Source organism: Oncorhynchus clarkii, chromosome 18, assembly GCF_045791955.1.
Source record: "Oncorhynchus clarkii lewisi isolate Uvic-CL-2024 chromosome 18, UVic_Ocla_1.0, whole genome shotgun sequence".
Classification (NCBI taxonomy): Eukaryota; Metazoa; Chordata; class Actinopteri; order Salmoniformes; family Salmonidae; genus Oncorhynchus; species Oncorhynchus clarkii.
In genome coordinates, this window is record NC_092164.1 from 4,822,876 (window position 1) to 4,838,236 (window position 15,361).

A 15,361-nucleotide genomic window follows, 5' to 3' on the forward strand; every position below is an offset into this window, starting at 1 on the left:
AGGACCTACTACCCAGGACCTACCGTACAGGACCTACAGTACAGGACCTACAGTACAGGACCTACAGTACAGGACCTACAGAACAGGACCTACAGAACAGGACCTACAGTACAGGACCTACAGTACAGGATCTACATTACCTGTAGGTTTACAATCTGTTTTCACCTTGTGTCTCTCTATAGAGCTGAGGAAATACAGGATCTACAGTACCTGTAGGTTTACAATCTGTTTTCACCTTGTGTCTCTCTATAGAGCTGAGGAAATACAGGATCTACAGTACCTGTAGGCTTACAATCTGTTTTCACCTTGTGTCTCTCTATAGAGCTGAGGACATACAGGATCTACAGTACCTGTAGGTTTACAATCTGTTTTCACCTTGTGTCTCTCTATAGAGCTGAGGAAATACAGGATCTACAGTACCTGTAGGTTTACAATCTGTTTTCACCTTGTGTCTCTCTATAGAGCTGAGGAAATACAGGATCTACAGTACCTGTAGGTTTACAATCTGTTTTCACCTTGTGTCTCTCTATAGAGCTGAGGAAATCCAGGTCCGTCATGTCTGATATTCCTCCATGGACAATGAGCACCTTGTTATCGATGACTGTTGCTATGGGGAGGAGGCTGAACACATCCTGGACCAGCAGTAGGATGTCCCTGCCATGTGTCTGTAGAGGAGGGAGAGAGAGAGAGAGAGAGAGAGGTTTACATGTCTGCAGAGGAGAGAGAGAGAGAGAGAGGTTTACATGTCTGCAGAGGAGAGAGAGAGAGAGAGAGAGGTTTACATGTCTGCAGAGGAGAGAGAGAGAGAGAGAGAGGTTTACATGTCTGCAGAGGAGAGAGAGAGAGAGAGAGGTTTACATGTCTGCAGAGGAGAGAGAGAGAGAGAGAGAGAGAAAGAGAGAAAGAGGTGTACATGTCTGCAGAGGAGAGAGAGAAGGAGAGAGAGAGAGAGAGAGAGAGAGAGAGATGTACATGTCAGCAGAGGAGAGAGAGAGAGAGAGAGAGAGAGGTGTACATGTCTGCAGAGGAGAGGAGAGAGAGAGAGAGGTCATGACAAGAAGCTGCCACTAGATGGCGGTGAGTACAACTACATAGGTCCGGTGTGAACAGTGAAGGGGACTTTACCTTGTACTTGTGCATAACTTCTTTAGTGAATCCATATCTGAAAAACAGAAAACAGAGCAGCGTTAATATACTGCAATGTTGTGCTTGTCATGGTGCTTGTCATGGTGCTCGTCACGGTGCTCGTCATGGTGCTTGTCACGGTGCTCGTCATGGTGCTTGTCAAGGTGCTTGTCATGCAGGACAGTTCCAAGCAACATTTGTTGTCTTGTAAATAAAAAAAACTGAAATAAAGTTTTGGGATTTTGTATCTGAAGCGTTGTTCAGGTGTGCTTGTACTAGAATTGAATAGATTTGTGAAACAGCTGGGGTTTGTCGAGGACCAATTAGAATGAACATGCTAACGTGTTTCTCTATCTGGTTCATGATGTGGTTCTCGTGGTTGCCTCTGTTCAGGGTCATGTGGTCTGTGTGTGTCTAACTACCGGAGGTTCATGATGTGGTCCTCGTGGTTTCCTCTGTTCAGGGTCATGTGGTCTGTGTGTGTGTAACTACCAGAGGTTCATGATGTGGTCCTCGTGGTTGCCTCTGTTCAGGGTCATGTGATCTGTGTGTCTAACTACCAGGAGGTTCATGATGTGGTCCTCGTGGTTGCCTCTGTTCAGGGTCATGTGGTCTGTGTGTGTGTAACTACCAGAGGTTCATGATGTGGTCCTCGTGGTTGCCTCTGTTCAGGGTCATGTGATCTGTGTGTCTAACTACCGGAGGTTCATGATGTGGTCCTCGTGGTTGCCTCTGTTCAGGGTCATGTGGGCTGTGTGTGTAACTACCGGAGGTTCATGATGTGGTCCTCGTGGTTGCCTCTGTTCAGGGTCATGGGATCTGTGTGTCTAACTACCAGGAGGTTCATGATGTGGTCCTCGTGGTTTCCTCTGTTCAGGGTCATGTGGTCTGTATCTACCGGAGGTTCATGAGGTGGTCCTCGTGGTTGCCTCTGTTCAGGGTCATGTGGTCTGTGTGTGTGTAACTACCAGGAGGTTCATGATGTGGTCCTCGTGGTTGCCTCTGTTCAGGGTCATGTGGTCTGTGTGTGTGTAACTACCAGGAGGTTCATGATGTGGTCCTCGTGGTTGCCTCTGTTCAGGGTCATGTGGTCTGTATGTCTAACTACCGGAGGTTCATGATGTGGTCCTCGTGGTTGCCTCTGTTCAGGGTCATGTGGTCTGTGTGTGTAACTACCGGTGGTTCATGATGTGGTCCTCGTGGTTGCCTCTGTTCAGGGTCATGTGGTCTGTATCTACCGGAGGTTCATGATGTGGTCCTCGTGGTTTCCTCTGTTCAGGGTCATGTGGTCTGTGTGTGTAACTACCAGGAGGTTCATGATGTGGTCCTCGTGGTTGCCTCTGTTCAGGGTCATGTGATCTGTGTGTCTAACTACCGGAGGTTCATAATGTGGTCCTCGTGGTTGCCTCTGTTCAGGGTCATGTGATCTGTGTGTCTAACTACCGGAGGTTCATGAGGTGGTCCTCGTGGTTGCCTCTGTTCAGGGTCATGTGGTCTGTGTGTGTAACTACCGGAGGTTCATGAGGTGGTCCTCGTGGTTGCCTCTGTTCAGGGTCATGTGGTCTGTGTGTGTAACTACCGGAGGTTCATGATGTGGTCCTCGTGGTTGCCTCTGTTCAGGGTCATGTGGTCTGTGTGTGTAACTACCGGAGGTTCATGATGTGGTCCTCGTGGTTGCCTCTGTTCAGGGTCATGTGGTCTGTGTGTGTAACTACCGGAGGTTCATGATGTGGTCCTCGTGGTTGCCTCTGTTCAGGTTCATGTGGTCTGTGTGTCTAACTACCGGAGGTTCATAATGTGGTCCTCGTGGTTGCCTCTGTTCAGGGTCATGTGGTCTGTGTGTGTAACTACCGGAGGTTCATAATGTGGTCCTCGTGGTTGCCTCTGTTCAGGGTCATGTGGTCTGTATCTACCGGAGGTTCATGAGGTGGTCCTCGTGGTTGCCTCTGTTCAGTGTCATGTGGTCTGTATCTACCGGAGGTTCATGAGGTGGTCCTCGTGGTTGCCTCTGTTCAGGGTCATGTGGTCTGTAACTACCGGAGGTTCATGAGGTGGTCCTCGTGGTTGCCTCTGTTCAGGGTCATGTGGTCTGTATGTGTAACTACCGGAGGTTCATGAGGTGGTCCTCGTGGTTGCCTCTGTTCAGGGTCATGTGGTCTGTATCTACCGGAGGTTCATGAGGTGGTCCTCGTGGTTGCCTCTGTTCAGGGTCATGTGGTCTGTATCTACCGGAGGTTCATGAGGTGGTCCTCGTGGTTGCCTCTGTTCAGGGTCATGTGGTCTGTAACTACCGGAGGTTCATGAGGTGGTCCTCGTGGTTGCCTCTGTTCAGGGTCATGTGGTCTGTAACTACCGGAGGTTCATGATGTGGTCCTTGTGGTTGCCTCTGTTCAGGGTCATGTGGTCTGTGTGTGTAACTACCGGAGGTTCATGAGGTGGTCCTCGTGGTTGCCTCTGTTCAGGGTCATGTGATCTGGGTGTGTATCTACCGGAGGTTCATGATGTGGTCCTCGTGGTTGCCTCTGTTCAGGGTCATGTGGTCTGTAACTACAGGAGGTTCATGATGTGGTCCTCGTGGTTGCCTCTGTTCAGGGTCATGTGGTCTGGGTGTGTGTATCTACCGGAGGTTCATGAGGTGGTCCTCGTGGTTGCCTCTGTTCAGGGTCATGTGATCTGGGTAGAGGAGCTGATAGGCAAACAGCAGGATGATGACCTCCACAGACTTCTTCCCTCGGTCCACGAAGTCTCCGTTGAACACATACGGGGTCTCTGCCGAGGGGAGGCCGTTCTGAAAGAGATGGAATCATTATTATGGAGAAACTAGGCCATTGTTTCTCTTCGTGTAGTGTCACAGGTATACTATGGCATGTACAGTATCGTGTCAAGAGCCTAACCTTGTAGAATATGAGCAGCAAGTCATCAAGACGGCCATGTAAATCTCCTGAAGAAAATTACAAGCATTAGAAGATTTTAAAAAGGTAGTAGACACATTTCCTCCTAGAAATTAGACCATCCATGGCATATGAAACCAAAATGACTGGGTTAATTGGTTAACTGAGTTAATCAAGAGTTAATTAACATGCTCTCCGACATTAAATGAGTCATTCATGTTCTGTGTGTGTTTAACATTCGTCTCAAGGATTCTTGAGTTTGATGAGATGCGTCTCTGACTACAGGGAAGGAGGCCATTGAGGTGAAACAAAGTCTTTTCATTATGTATATAAACAACCGGGAGAAAGAGCTCTATTTTGGGAGCTGAGGGGCTGTTGTGTCCTAGATAGTCAGTGTTGTGTCCTAGATAGTCAGTGTTGTGTCCTATACAGTCAGTGTTGTGTTATTGTGTACTAGATAGTCAGTGTTGTGTTATTGTGTCCTAGATAGTCAGTGTTGTGTTAGTGTCCTAGATAGCCAGTGTTGTGTTATTGTGTCCTAGATAGTCAGTGTTGTGTCCTAGATAGTCAGTGGTGTGTCCTAGATAGTCAGTGTTGTGTTATTGTGTCCTAGATAGTCAGTGTTGTGTCCTAGATAGTCAGTGTTGTGTCCTAGATAGTCAGTGTTGTGTTATTGTGTACTAGATAGTCAGTGTTGTGTTATTGTGTACTAGATAGTCAGTGTTGTGTTATTGTGTCCTAGATAGTCAGTATTGTGTCCTAGATAGTCAGTGTTGTGTTATTGTGTCCTAGATAGTCAGTGTTGTGTTATTGTGTCCTAGATAGTCAGTATTGTGTCCTAGATAGTCAGTGTTGTGTTATTGTGTCCTAGGTAGTCAGTATTGTGTCCTAGATAGTCAGTGTTGTGTTATTGTGTCCTAGGTAGTCAGTATTGTGTCCTAGATAGTCAGTGTTGTGTTATTGTGTCCTAGATAGTCAGTGTTGTGTCCTAGATAGTCAGTGATGTGTCCTAGATAGTCAGTGTTGTGTTATTGTGTCCTAGATAGTCAGTGTTGTGTCCTAGATAGTCAGTGTTGTGTCCTAGATAGTCAGTGTTGTGTCCTAGACAGTGTTATTGTGTACCAGACAGTCAGCCTGTGTTATTGTGTACTAGATAGTGTTGTATACTAGATAGTCGATTTGACATCTGGATACTCACGTCTCCCCCCAAAAAGCTAAAGGCCTTTAAATGAAATTAACCAACAAGTACAAGACAGTACTGAACACAATATTGGGGTGGTGGATTAGTTTCCTTCATACAGGGTAAAGTGCTTTGATCACCTGGAAAAGCTCTGTATCAATCCTACCACTAAAAATACATCAACAACCTACCACATATTGTGATCTCCTTGGCGTAGGGTGTGGACAGGTGAATGACGTTTGGCATCTGTTTCAGGAGCTTCTTAGTCTGGTGTAACAACTGCAGCATGTATCTGCCGTGGAGAGGCTGGAAGAAGAGGAACCATCAGGTAGGACTATAGGTTATTGATCTGTTATTATTCATTAAGCCGTCATACTGTCCACAACAGGTCCTGTACTCCCTGGGCACATATTCAGAAAGCAGTCCTGATCTCGGATCAGTTTGTGCCTTTTAGATCATAATGAGTATGATTGTATGGACACAGTGAAGTTGATCCTAGACCAGCACTACTACCTGTTGCTCTTTGAATGCAGAGAGCAGGGCGTTGGTGTGAGAGACGGTGAGGGGGAAGGTGAGGTGAGGACCGCTGTAGGACTCAGGAACAGTGATCTGTTCATACATGGTCTGTCTCTCTCTGTCTGACCACGGGTCAACCACTGGGTCCAGCAGGTGGGAGATCAGATCTGACAACATGGAGGATGGAACACACAGGTTTAATAGAATAGATCAAACTGGAGGATGGAACACACAGGTTTAATAGAATAGAACACACAGGGTTACTAGAAGAGAACACACAGGGTTAATAGAAGAGAACACACAGGGTTAATAGAAGAGAACACACAGGGTTAATAGAAGAGAACACACAAGGTTAATAGAGTAGAACACACAGGGTTAATAGAATAGAACACACAGGGTTAATAGAATAGAACACACAGGGTTAATAGAAGAGAACACACAGGGTTAATAGAATAGAACACACAGGGTTACTAGAAGAGAACACACAGGGTTACTAGAAGAGAACACACAGGGTTAATAGAAGAGAACACACAGGGTTAATAGAAGAGAACACACAGGGTTAATAGAGTAGAACACACAGGGTTAATAGAGTAGAACACACAGGGTTAATAGTATAGAACACACAGGGTTAATAGAATAGAACACACAGTGTTAATAGAATAGAACACACAGGGTTAATAGAGTAGAACACACAGGGTTAATAGTATAGAACACACAGGGTTACTAGAAGATAACACACAGGGTTACTAGAAGATAACACACAGGGTTACTAGAAGAGAACACACAGGGTTAATAGAAGAGAACACACAGGGTTAATAGAATAGAACACACAGGGTTAATAGAATAGAACACACAGGGTTAATAGTATAGAACACACAGGGTTAATAGTATAGAACACACAGGGTTAATAGAATAGAACACAGGTTTAATAGAATACACAGGGTTAATAGAATAGAACACACAGGGTTAATAGAATAGAGTTGGGGGTTTAACAATTCCAGTAACTTTCCCCAAATCCCCCGGTATTCCTGCTTACTGCCTCCTGATTCCTGGAATCTTCCAACCGGGATTTCTGGAAAACCTGGGAATTTTAGGTAGGTTACCGGAATTTTACAACTCTAGATAGAGTAGAATCAAACTGAATAGAATCAAATAAAATATAACTTTATTAACACACTAAAACAGGATGTCAAACACATGTATACATATTCAGGGCATCTCTGTTTACTCCTCTGGAATAGCCTGCTACAGTAGGTTAACGTCCAGCCATAGACACTCCTTTATGGAGACAAACAGGCAGGACATCATCATCATCAGATGTTGTTATTGAAGAGGACAGCAGCCACACCTCTCTCAGACCCTATCTGTGGAGTGGTCGCGTCCGTCTTCAGAGCACGTCTCTAAACAACCAGTCAGTTTATCATATTTACTCTGATCCAAACCCACAGAGATCACCTATACTGTATCTACTGTAATTAAAAAGCACAACTTGTATTTTGTACAAATAGGCAAGATGGTCTGAGCATCGTCTCCTGTTGTCTTCAACACTAAAGGCCCTGGCTGGCTAATTATCTGCAGCAACGTGTTGGTCTGTACGTGAACAGGCAGGCCCCAGCTGTGGCAGCAGCAGTCACAAGAACACAATATCCCACATTACCACAGCAGAGGAAAACAGAATAGCATGTGGATGCGGTTGCTAAGCAACATCTTCACCATAATATGTTTTAGGCAAAGGCTATTAATGGATCGGGACATTTTTTTTGTTCAGTCTATAAATAATTATGGGCATTCCATTTTTTTTTGTGCTAGGAACTGACAGTCCAACAATTTTCCTGAAAATATAAGAAAATGTTAGTTACCTGGGCCATTCCCGTTGAGTTGAGTGAAGTTGTCCAGCATGAAACTGAAGAAACTGGAGAGCTGAGGAAGATTGAAACATAGTCAGGTGTATTTCATATGGCCAAGTACTAACAGACTGTGTTGGCCTGCTGGGCTAAAGCCGAGGCCTCTTCAGGTCTCAGACAAGGTTGAACCACCTGAGTTCCGTCTCCATTACCTGTAGCTGGTCCTGCTCCCCAGCATACTCTATAGACTGGAAGATGTTCCAGGTGTATCGCTGTCTCATCTCTAACCTGGCGATGTAACGTCTGTACCAACGCTGGATCAGGATGGCTGCCTTCATAGCTGAGAGGACGAGATGGAAGACCAGATAAAACAACAGTTTAATAACAGCCCCCTGCAGGTAGTTAGAGGTACTGAATAAAATAACAGCCCCCTGCAGGTAGTTAGCGGTACTGAATAAAATAACAGCCCCCTGCAGGTAGTTAGTGGTACTGAATAAAATAACAGCCCCCTGCAGGTAGTTAGAGGTACTGAATAAAATAACAGCCCCCTGCAGGTAGTTAGCGGTACTGAATAAAATAACAGCCCCCTGCAGGTAGTTAGCGGTATTTAAAACTAATGAAGCCACAGGATGACCATGGGCATTGACCAATAGGACACAATGATACAGTAAGGTTGACCAATAGGACACAATAATACAGTAAGGTTGACCAATAGGACTGACAATAGGGGTGACATGAGAGGAGGCCTCTTACCCAGTGCAGGGCTGGGAGTTTTCTTGGCCATCTGGTCTGTAGTGAGGAGTGATTAAATAAAATCATTTATAGTGAACCAGTTCAGAGGGCGAGGAAGAGAGGCAGAATTAACAACACACCAGGGAGGAAAGAGAGAATCAGAAGTAGAAAATCCCTTCAGAGTACATTCATTTAAACAAGTTTGTCAGCTAAAAGAAGTAGTAAAGAAATAAGGCAAAGAAAAGCAGAACATTTGACCAACATCTTGAAAACATCCAACTACAGTAGGAGGGAAAACTACACGATCTACGAGATGTAGCCTGGTCCCAGATCTGTCTTGCCAACTACAGTAGGAGGGAAAACTACACGATTTATAATCCACCAGCTGCCGGCTGATAAACATACTGAATTCTCAAAGATGTCAAAAGGTGCTCTATGATCGAACTGTATATTCACTGGATTCACAATCTACGAGATGTAGCCTGGTCCCAGATCTGTCTTGCCAACTACAGTTTTCTGCTATGCCAACCTTAACAGATCTGGGACCAGGCTACATGAGTCCTGGGGGAAGACAATCAGAGCCATCACTTGTCCCCAGTCGGTCTCACCTGTCGTCAGTCTCCTCCCCTTGTTGTCGGTGGTGACGGAAGTGCCACATCCCATAATGCTAGTCACTACAGGCGTCCAGCAGTCACTACAGTCGCCTCGTATATCTCACTGGTCATCCCCAAAGTCAACACCTCCTTTGGCCGCCTTTCCTTCCAATTCTCTGCTGCCAGTGACTGGAACGAATTGCAAAAAAAAAAATCACTGAAGCTGGAGACTTACATTTCCCTCACTAACTTTAAACATCAGCTATCTGAGCTGCTAACCGGTCGCTGCAGCTGTACATAGTCCATCGGTAAATAGCCCACCCAATCTACCTACCCCATATTGTTTTTATTTACTTTGCTGCTCTTTTGCACACCAGTATGTATCACTACTTACACACCATCATCTGCCCATCATCATCTGCTCATCTATCACTCCAGTGTTAATCTGCTAAATTGTAATTACTTTGCTACTATGGCCTATTTATTGCCATACCTCCTCATGCCATTTGCACACACTGTATATAGACTTTCTTTTTTTTCTATTGTGTTATTGACTGTACGCTTGTAACTCTGTGTTGTTGTTTGTGTCGCACTGCTTTGCTTTATCTTGGCCAGGATGCAGTTGTAAATGAGAACTTGTTCTCAACTGGCCTACCTGGTTAAATAAAGGTGTTCTCAACTGGCCTACCTGGTTAAATAAAGGTGAAATAAATAAAAAATAATTAAACAGGTGTCCAGCAGTCACTACAGGCGTCCAACAGTCACTACAGGCGTCCAACAGTCACTACAGGCGTCCAACAGTCACTACAGGCGTCCAACAGTCACTACAGGCGTCCAGCAGTCACTACAGGCGTCCAGCAGTCACTACAGGCGTCCAACAGTCACTACAGGCGTCCAACAGTCACTACAGGCGTCCAGCAGTCACTACAGGCGTCCAGCAGTCACTACAGGCGTCCAACAGTCACTACAGGCGTCCAACAGTCACTACAGGCGTCCAGCAGTCACTACAGGCGTCCAACAGTCACTACAGGCGTCCAGCAGTCACTACAGGCGTCCAGCAGTCACTACAGGCGTCCAGCAGTCACTACAGGCGTCCAACAGTCACTACAGGCGTCCAACAGTCACTACAGGCGTCCAACAGTCACTACAGGCGTCCAGCAGTCACTACAGGCGTCCAACAGTCACTACAGGCGTTCAACAGTCACTACAGGCGTCCAACAGTCACTACAGGCGTCCAACAGTCACTACAGGCGTCCAACAGTCACTACAGGCGTCCAACAGTCACTACAGGCGTCCAGCAGTCACTACAGGCGTCCAGCAGTCACTACAGGCGTCCAACAGTCACTACAGGCGTCCAGCAGTCACTACAGGCGTCCAACAGTCACTACAGGCGTCCAGCAGTCACTACAGGCGTCCAACAGTCACTACAGGCGTCCAGCAGTCACTACAGGCGTCCAGCAGTCACTACAGGCGTCCAGCAGTCACTACAGGCGTCCAACAGTCACTACAGGCGTCCAGCAATCACTACAGGCGTCCAACAGTCACTACAGGCGTCCAACAGTCACTACAGGCATCCAACAGTCACTACAGGCATCCAACAGTCACTACAGGCGTCCAGCAGTTACTACAGGCGTCCAGCAGTCACTACCGGCGTCCAGCAGTCACTACAGGCGTCCAGCAGTCACTACAGGCGTCCAACTGTCACTACAGGCGTCCAACAGTCACTACAGGCGTCCAACAGTCACTACAGGCGTCCAACAGTCACAGGTCTCAGTGACCCATGGGTTCTGTATTATGTAATATTATGTCTGTGGCCATTCTGTTAGGGGCAAGGCAGAATGTCTGTGGCCATTCTGTTAGGGGCAAGGCAGTATGTCTGTGGCCATTTTGTTAGGGGCAAGGCAGTATGTCTGTGGGCATTTTGTTAGGGGCAAGGCAGTATGTCTGTGGCCATTCTGTTAGGGGCAAGGCAGTATGTCTGTGGCCATTCTGTTAGGGGCAAGGCAGTATGTCTGTGGCCATTCTGTTAGGGGTAAGGCAGTATGTCTGTGGCCATTTTGTTAGGGGCAAGGCAGTATATCTGTGTCCATTCTGTTAGGGGCAAGGCAGTATGTCTGTGGCCATTCTGTTAGGGGCAAGGCAATATGTCTGTGAATGGAAACAGAGAGGGAGAGTCAGACAGGCAGACAGAGGGCGAGAGAGAGAGAAAAGTTGCATACTCCTTGAATCCTCTCTCCTGAAAACCCATTGGATGAGAAATCCAGCGGTCCCTCCCCTCTAACCTTCTCCTTCAATGGGTTCTTAGAAGGAGACGAGAGAGGAAGTGAAAAGTACACTACATGACCAAAATCACGGGCATTAATATAGAGTTGGTCCCAGCTTTGCTGCTATAACAGCCTCCACTCTTCTGGGAAGGATTTCCACTAGATGTTGGAACATTGCTGAGGGGATTTGCTTCCATTTAACCACAAGAGCATTAGTGAGGTTGGGCACTGATGTTGGGCGATTAGGCCTGGCTCGCAGTCGGCGCTCCAATTCATCCAATTCAATGTGTTAGATGAGGTTGAGGTCAGGGCTCAAGTTCTTCCACACTGATCTCGACAAACCATTTCTGTATGGACCTTGCTTTGTGCATGGGGGCATTGTCATGCTGAAACAGGAAAGGGCCTTCCCCAAACTGTAGCCATCAAATTGGAATCACAGAATCATCTAGAATGTCATTATATGCTGTAGCGTTAATATTTCCCTTCACTGGAACTAAGAGCCCTAGCCCGAACCATGAAAAACAGCCCCAGACCATTATTCATCATCCACCAAACTTTACAGTTGGCACTATGCATTGGGGCAGGTAGCGTTCTCCTGGCATCCACCAAACCCAGATTTGTCCATTGGACTACCAGATGGTGAAGCGTAATTCATCAACCTAAAGAACATGTTTCCACTGATCCAGAGTTCAATGGCAGTGAAGTTTACACCGCTCCAGCTGACACTTGGTATTGCGCATGGTGATCTTAGGCTTGTGTGCGGCTGCTCGGCCATGGAAACCCATTTCATGAAGCTCCCGACAAACAGTTATTGTGATGTTGCTTCTAGAGGCAGTTTGAAACACGAAAGTGAGCGTTGCAACCGAGGAAAGACTATTTTTACGCGCTACACACTGCAACACTTGGTGGTCCTGTTCTGTGAGCTTATGTGGTCTACCACGTCGTGGCTGAGCCGTTGTTGCTCTTAAATGTTTCAACTTCACAATAACAGCACTTACAGTTGACTGGGGAAGCTCTAGCAGGGCAGAAATGTGATGAACAGACTTGTTGGAAAGGTGGCATCCTATAACAGTGCCACGTTGAAAGTCACTGAGCTCTCCAGTAAGGTCATTATACTGCCCATGTTTGTCTATGGAGATTGCAAGGTTGGATGCTCGACCTAATACACCCATCAGCAACAGATGTGGCTGAAATAGGCAAATCCAGTCATTTGAAGGGGTGTTCACATACTTTTGTATACATAGTGTATGCATTTGAAATCTTGAGACGTCGTAATTGAGGCTGTCCCTGCTGAAAAGCCTCCAGTTGAAGCCTAATTGATGTTCACATGTGAATTGGTTCAAATCAGTAATGGGTTGCCATGGAGGCACATGTTTGATACCGCATGAAACAAAAAGTCCTTTGGGATCAACTATGAATAACCAACATCGCCTCGCTCTCAGCCTCTGTTACAATACCCCAGCAGCATCTCATTTGACAAACGGCTCTTGGTGGGGGGAAAAAACAAAAACAAATGGCGAAATACGCACATAATTGTGCTCTATTAAATTAAACATGTCGCATAAACTAATTCATCCTGCATGCGTCACTGTAGTATGCCCATTGATCTGCACGAGACAAAACACCTGTTGCGGTTCACATGTAAAATCTGCAAAGGTGAATATAGTAATTAAATTCCCTACACAGGATGCAACAGCTGATTCAGTGACCAATAGCCTATATTGCCAGTAAATGACTTACCCTACGACAAGTCCAAGACTACCCAGCTCATCGAGGAACACGCCCGTTCCTCCTGGACACCGGTTGGGTTGATAAAGATGTTTGGTTGTGCCGCAGCAGAGTCTACGCCAAAATGTGAGTCTTGTACATGGTGTACGCTTCCTTAATCAACACGCGTGTTTTGAGTGGGCGTCACGCACAGCGAGGAACATAAGGGTCCATTTGATTTCCGCTTTCCCCACGCGCCGGAGTTCGGCTATGGTTGACTGAGTTTGGCGCACATCTGCGCCCCTGACAAGACAAGCAAATGCATCAATTATGGCTATGCCTTTCCCCGCCCCTCGAAGTAATTGGACCGCCATTAGAGGCGAGAGCATACCGCTTTAACATTCAGTTATACAGCCTTCAGGTGCGCAACTTGTTTTAGACATTTAGTGGTGCATTGTTTTGTTGGAATGACAACACGATGAGTAAAAACAAGACATCTTTATTAAATATACATACAATTAAAAGCGTTCATAAGAGCATTCAGGCGCCCGGTTGCCTGGCATGTTTTCTCCCTTGTCTCAGCCGTGCCATGGCAGTGTGGACCTCTAGTTGGGTGATGACTTTCCTCCTGTTGAGCCGTGACAGGCGGGCGGCCTCGGAGCCGACCAGAAGGACCAGCACCCTCCGTGGGCAGGTAGACCCGTTCACCAATAAACAGTCCATGGTGGGGATGCAGCCACCCTGTAATTAAAATAAAAAAAGTCCTGTAAGTTTCTGCTCCAAACCTAAATCTAACGCACCCGAATCTAATAATTAGCTTGTTGATACATTTAGTTACAGAGGTTGGATCGAATACCTACAGCAGGGTAGCGCTCCAGGAATAGGGTTGGCGAGCCCTGTGACATTCATTTACACCAAATAGCTTTAAGTAATGCCAAATGTGGCCCATTATTTCCAACCTCTCTCCGGATCTTGTAGATGAAGGTGGAGTAGGCCTTGTTTTTCCTCTTCTGCTCTCTGAAGGGTTTCTTCGTTGTTCTGCTAACAAATACCTTCATTGTGTTTTTCCTTTGGATAGTCTTATAACATGTTACACTTTACAATGACCTTTTTATAGGCCTATGACGCCCACTTTGGTGTTATGAAGATTGAATTCAGCCTTGGGTAATTTATCTATGGTGCGCACCTGTGCTGTTCACGCCTGGCTGGGTCACTTTGAGTTCCAGCATTTTGAAACGTTTTGACACGTTAACCCATCTGACCAATCAGAGAACCTATTTATCTTTATAAATAAAAATGGTACTTCCTGGTCGGAAAATAATGAAAACCTTATCCAGAAAGTCTGGGGTTTGTTGTTACGTCGAACCCACACACACACACTATTCCCCTTATTCTGCAAATAAATCATTTCCTAAAATAGACAACCCCAAATGCCTTGAATACACCTTCTGCTCCATGATATGGGTGACAGGGTGTAGCAGCTGGGCCCCTTCAGGGAATCCAGCCATTAGGACCCTGCTCTGGTACATTACACATTGCATTACTGTTTCCTCATTGCATTTTCCCAACTGGCCCTCAACAGATGAGGGAGGGACTTTGTGAGGAGATAAAGGGTATTACTGGCCATTAGTGTCCTGTGGATTATCCTAATCCAGCCCTCGTGCTGTCAGAGTGGCTACAGTAGAGTGCTTCAGTGTGGTCCTGTCACTGTGTAGGCATGAAGATGGAATCCCATGGACAGTGTGTTCTGTTGGCCCTCCTGCTTGTGTCTAACGGTATGTTTGTCTCTTCTTTGCCTTTGTCTTCCCTCATTATGTCCGTGTGTCTCTGGATGGTGAGCTTGATCAAAGCATGACCTCAGACTATAGGCTTCTAGAGTGTGGTGGGTTGAATGGTTGTACATCTTTACTATACACTGTCAAATATTTTCACATATCGGTTGATTGGTGTTGGATTGAATACTGAAGGAAACATATTGGTGTTGGATTGAATACTGAAAGAAACATATTGGTGTTGGATTGAATACTGAAGGAAACATATTGGTGTTGGATTGAATACTGAAAGAAACATATTGGTGTTGGATTGAATACTGAAGGAAACATATTGGTGTTGGATTGAATACTGAAGGAAACATATTGGTGTTGGATTGAATACTGAAGGAAACAAATTGGTGTTGGATTGAATACTGAAGGAAACATATTGGTGTTGGATTGAATACTGAAGGAAACATATTGGTGTTGGATTGAATACTGAAAGAAACATATTGGTGTTGGATTGAATACTGAAAGAAACATATTGGTGTTGGATTGAATACTGAAGGAAACATATTGGTGTTGGATTGAATACTGAAAGAAACATATTGGTGTTGGATTGAATACTGAAATAAACATATTGGTGTTGGATTGAATACTGAAAGAAACATATTGGTGTTGGATTGAATACTGAAAGAAACATATTGGTGTTGGATTGAATACTGAAAGAAACATATTGGTGTTGGATTGAATACTGA

General features: G+C 45.7%; 3 protein-coding genes across 3 annotated transcripts in view; 1 reads left to right on the forward strand and 2 right to left on the reverse strand.

Annotated features, from left to right (window-relative positions):
- Nucleotides 1-9,056, reverse strand: part of LOC139372242 (serine/threonine-protein phosphatase with EF-hands 1-like) — a 31,216-nt gene extending 22,160 nt beyond the window's left edge. Inside the window, exons 1-9 of the mRNA XM_071112005.1 lie at nt 8,897-9,056; nt 7,769-7,896; nt 7,572-7,632; nt 5,710-5,879; nt 5,388-5,502; nt 4,020-4,066; nt 3,747-3,913; nt 1,126-1,162; nt 516-665 (exon numbers count right to left, since the gene is read on the reverse strand). Coding sequence (XP_070968106.1) covers nt 516-665; nt 1,126-1,162; nt 3,747-3,913; nt 4,020-4,066; nt 5,388-5,502; nt 5,710-5,879; nt 7,572-7,632; nt 7,769-7,896; nt 8,897-8,951 — 930 coding nt within the window. The 5' untranslated portion in view covers nt 8,952-9,056. The remainder of the gene's footprint in view (nt 1-515; nt 666-1,125; nt 1,163-3,746; nt 3,914-4,019; nt 4,067-5,387; nt 5,503-5,709; nt 5,880-7,571; nt 7,633-7,768; nt 7,897-8,896) is intronic.
- Nucleotides 9,057-13,391: 4,335 nt separating this feature from the next.
- On the reverse strand, nt 13,392-13,910 carry LOC139372531 (histone H2B type 1-A-like). Its single transcript, XM_071112267.1, has 2 exons — nt 13,812-13,910; nt 13,392-13,593 (listed from the first exon to the last, which is right to left on the reverse strand). Exons 1-2 carry the CDS (start codon nt 13,908-13,910, stop codon nt 13,393-13,395), a joined length of 300 nt encoding a protein of 99 aa, XP_070968368.1. The 3' UTR covers nt 13,392.
- Nucleotides 13,911-14,527: 617 nt separating this feature from the next.
- LOC139372243 (retinoschisin-like) overlaps nt 14,528-15,361 on the forward strand; it is a 13,395-nt gene continuing 12,561 nt past the window's right edge. The window contains exon 1 of the mRNA XM_071112006.1: nt 14,528-14,627. Coding sequence (XP_070968107.1) covers nt 14,570-14,627 — 58 coding nt within the window. The 5' untranslated portion in view covers nt 14,528-14,569. The remainder of the gene's footprint in view (nt 14,628-15,361) is intronic.

Coding starts and splice junctions, on each gene's coding strand:
- LOC139372531 (XM_071112267.1), bottom strand. CDS start 13,910: ATGAAGGTATTTGTTAGCAGAACAACGAAGAAACCCTTCAGAGAGCAG. Junction 13,594..13,811: donor TCTACAAGATCCGGAGAGAG/GTTGGAAATAAT, acceptor TTTTAATTACAG/GGTGGCTGCATCCCCACCAT.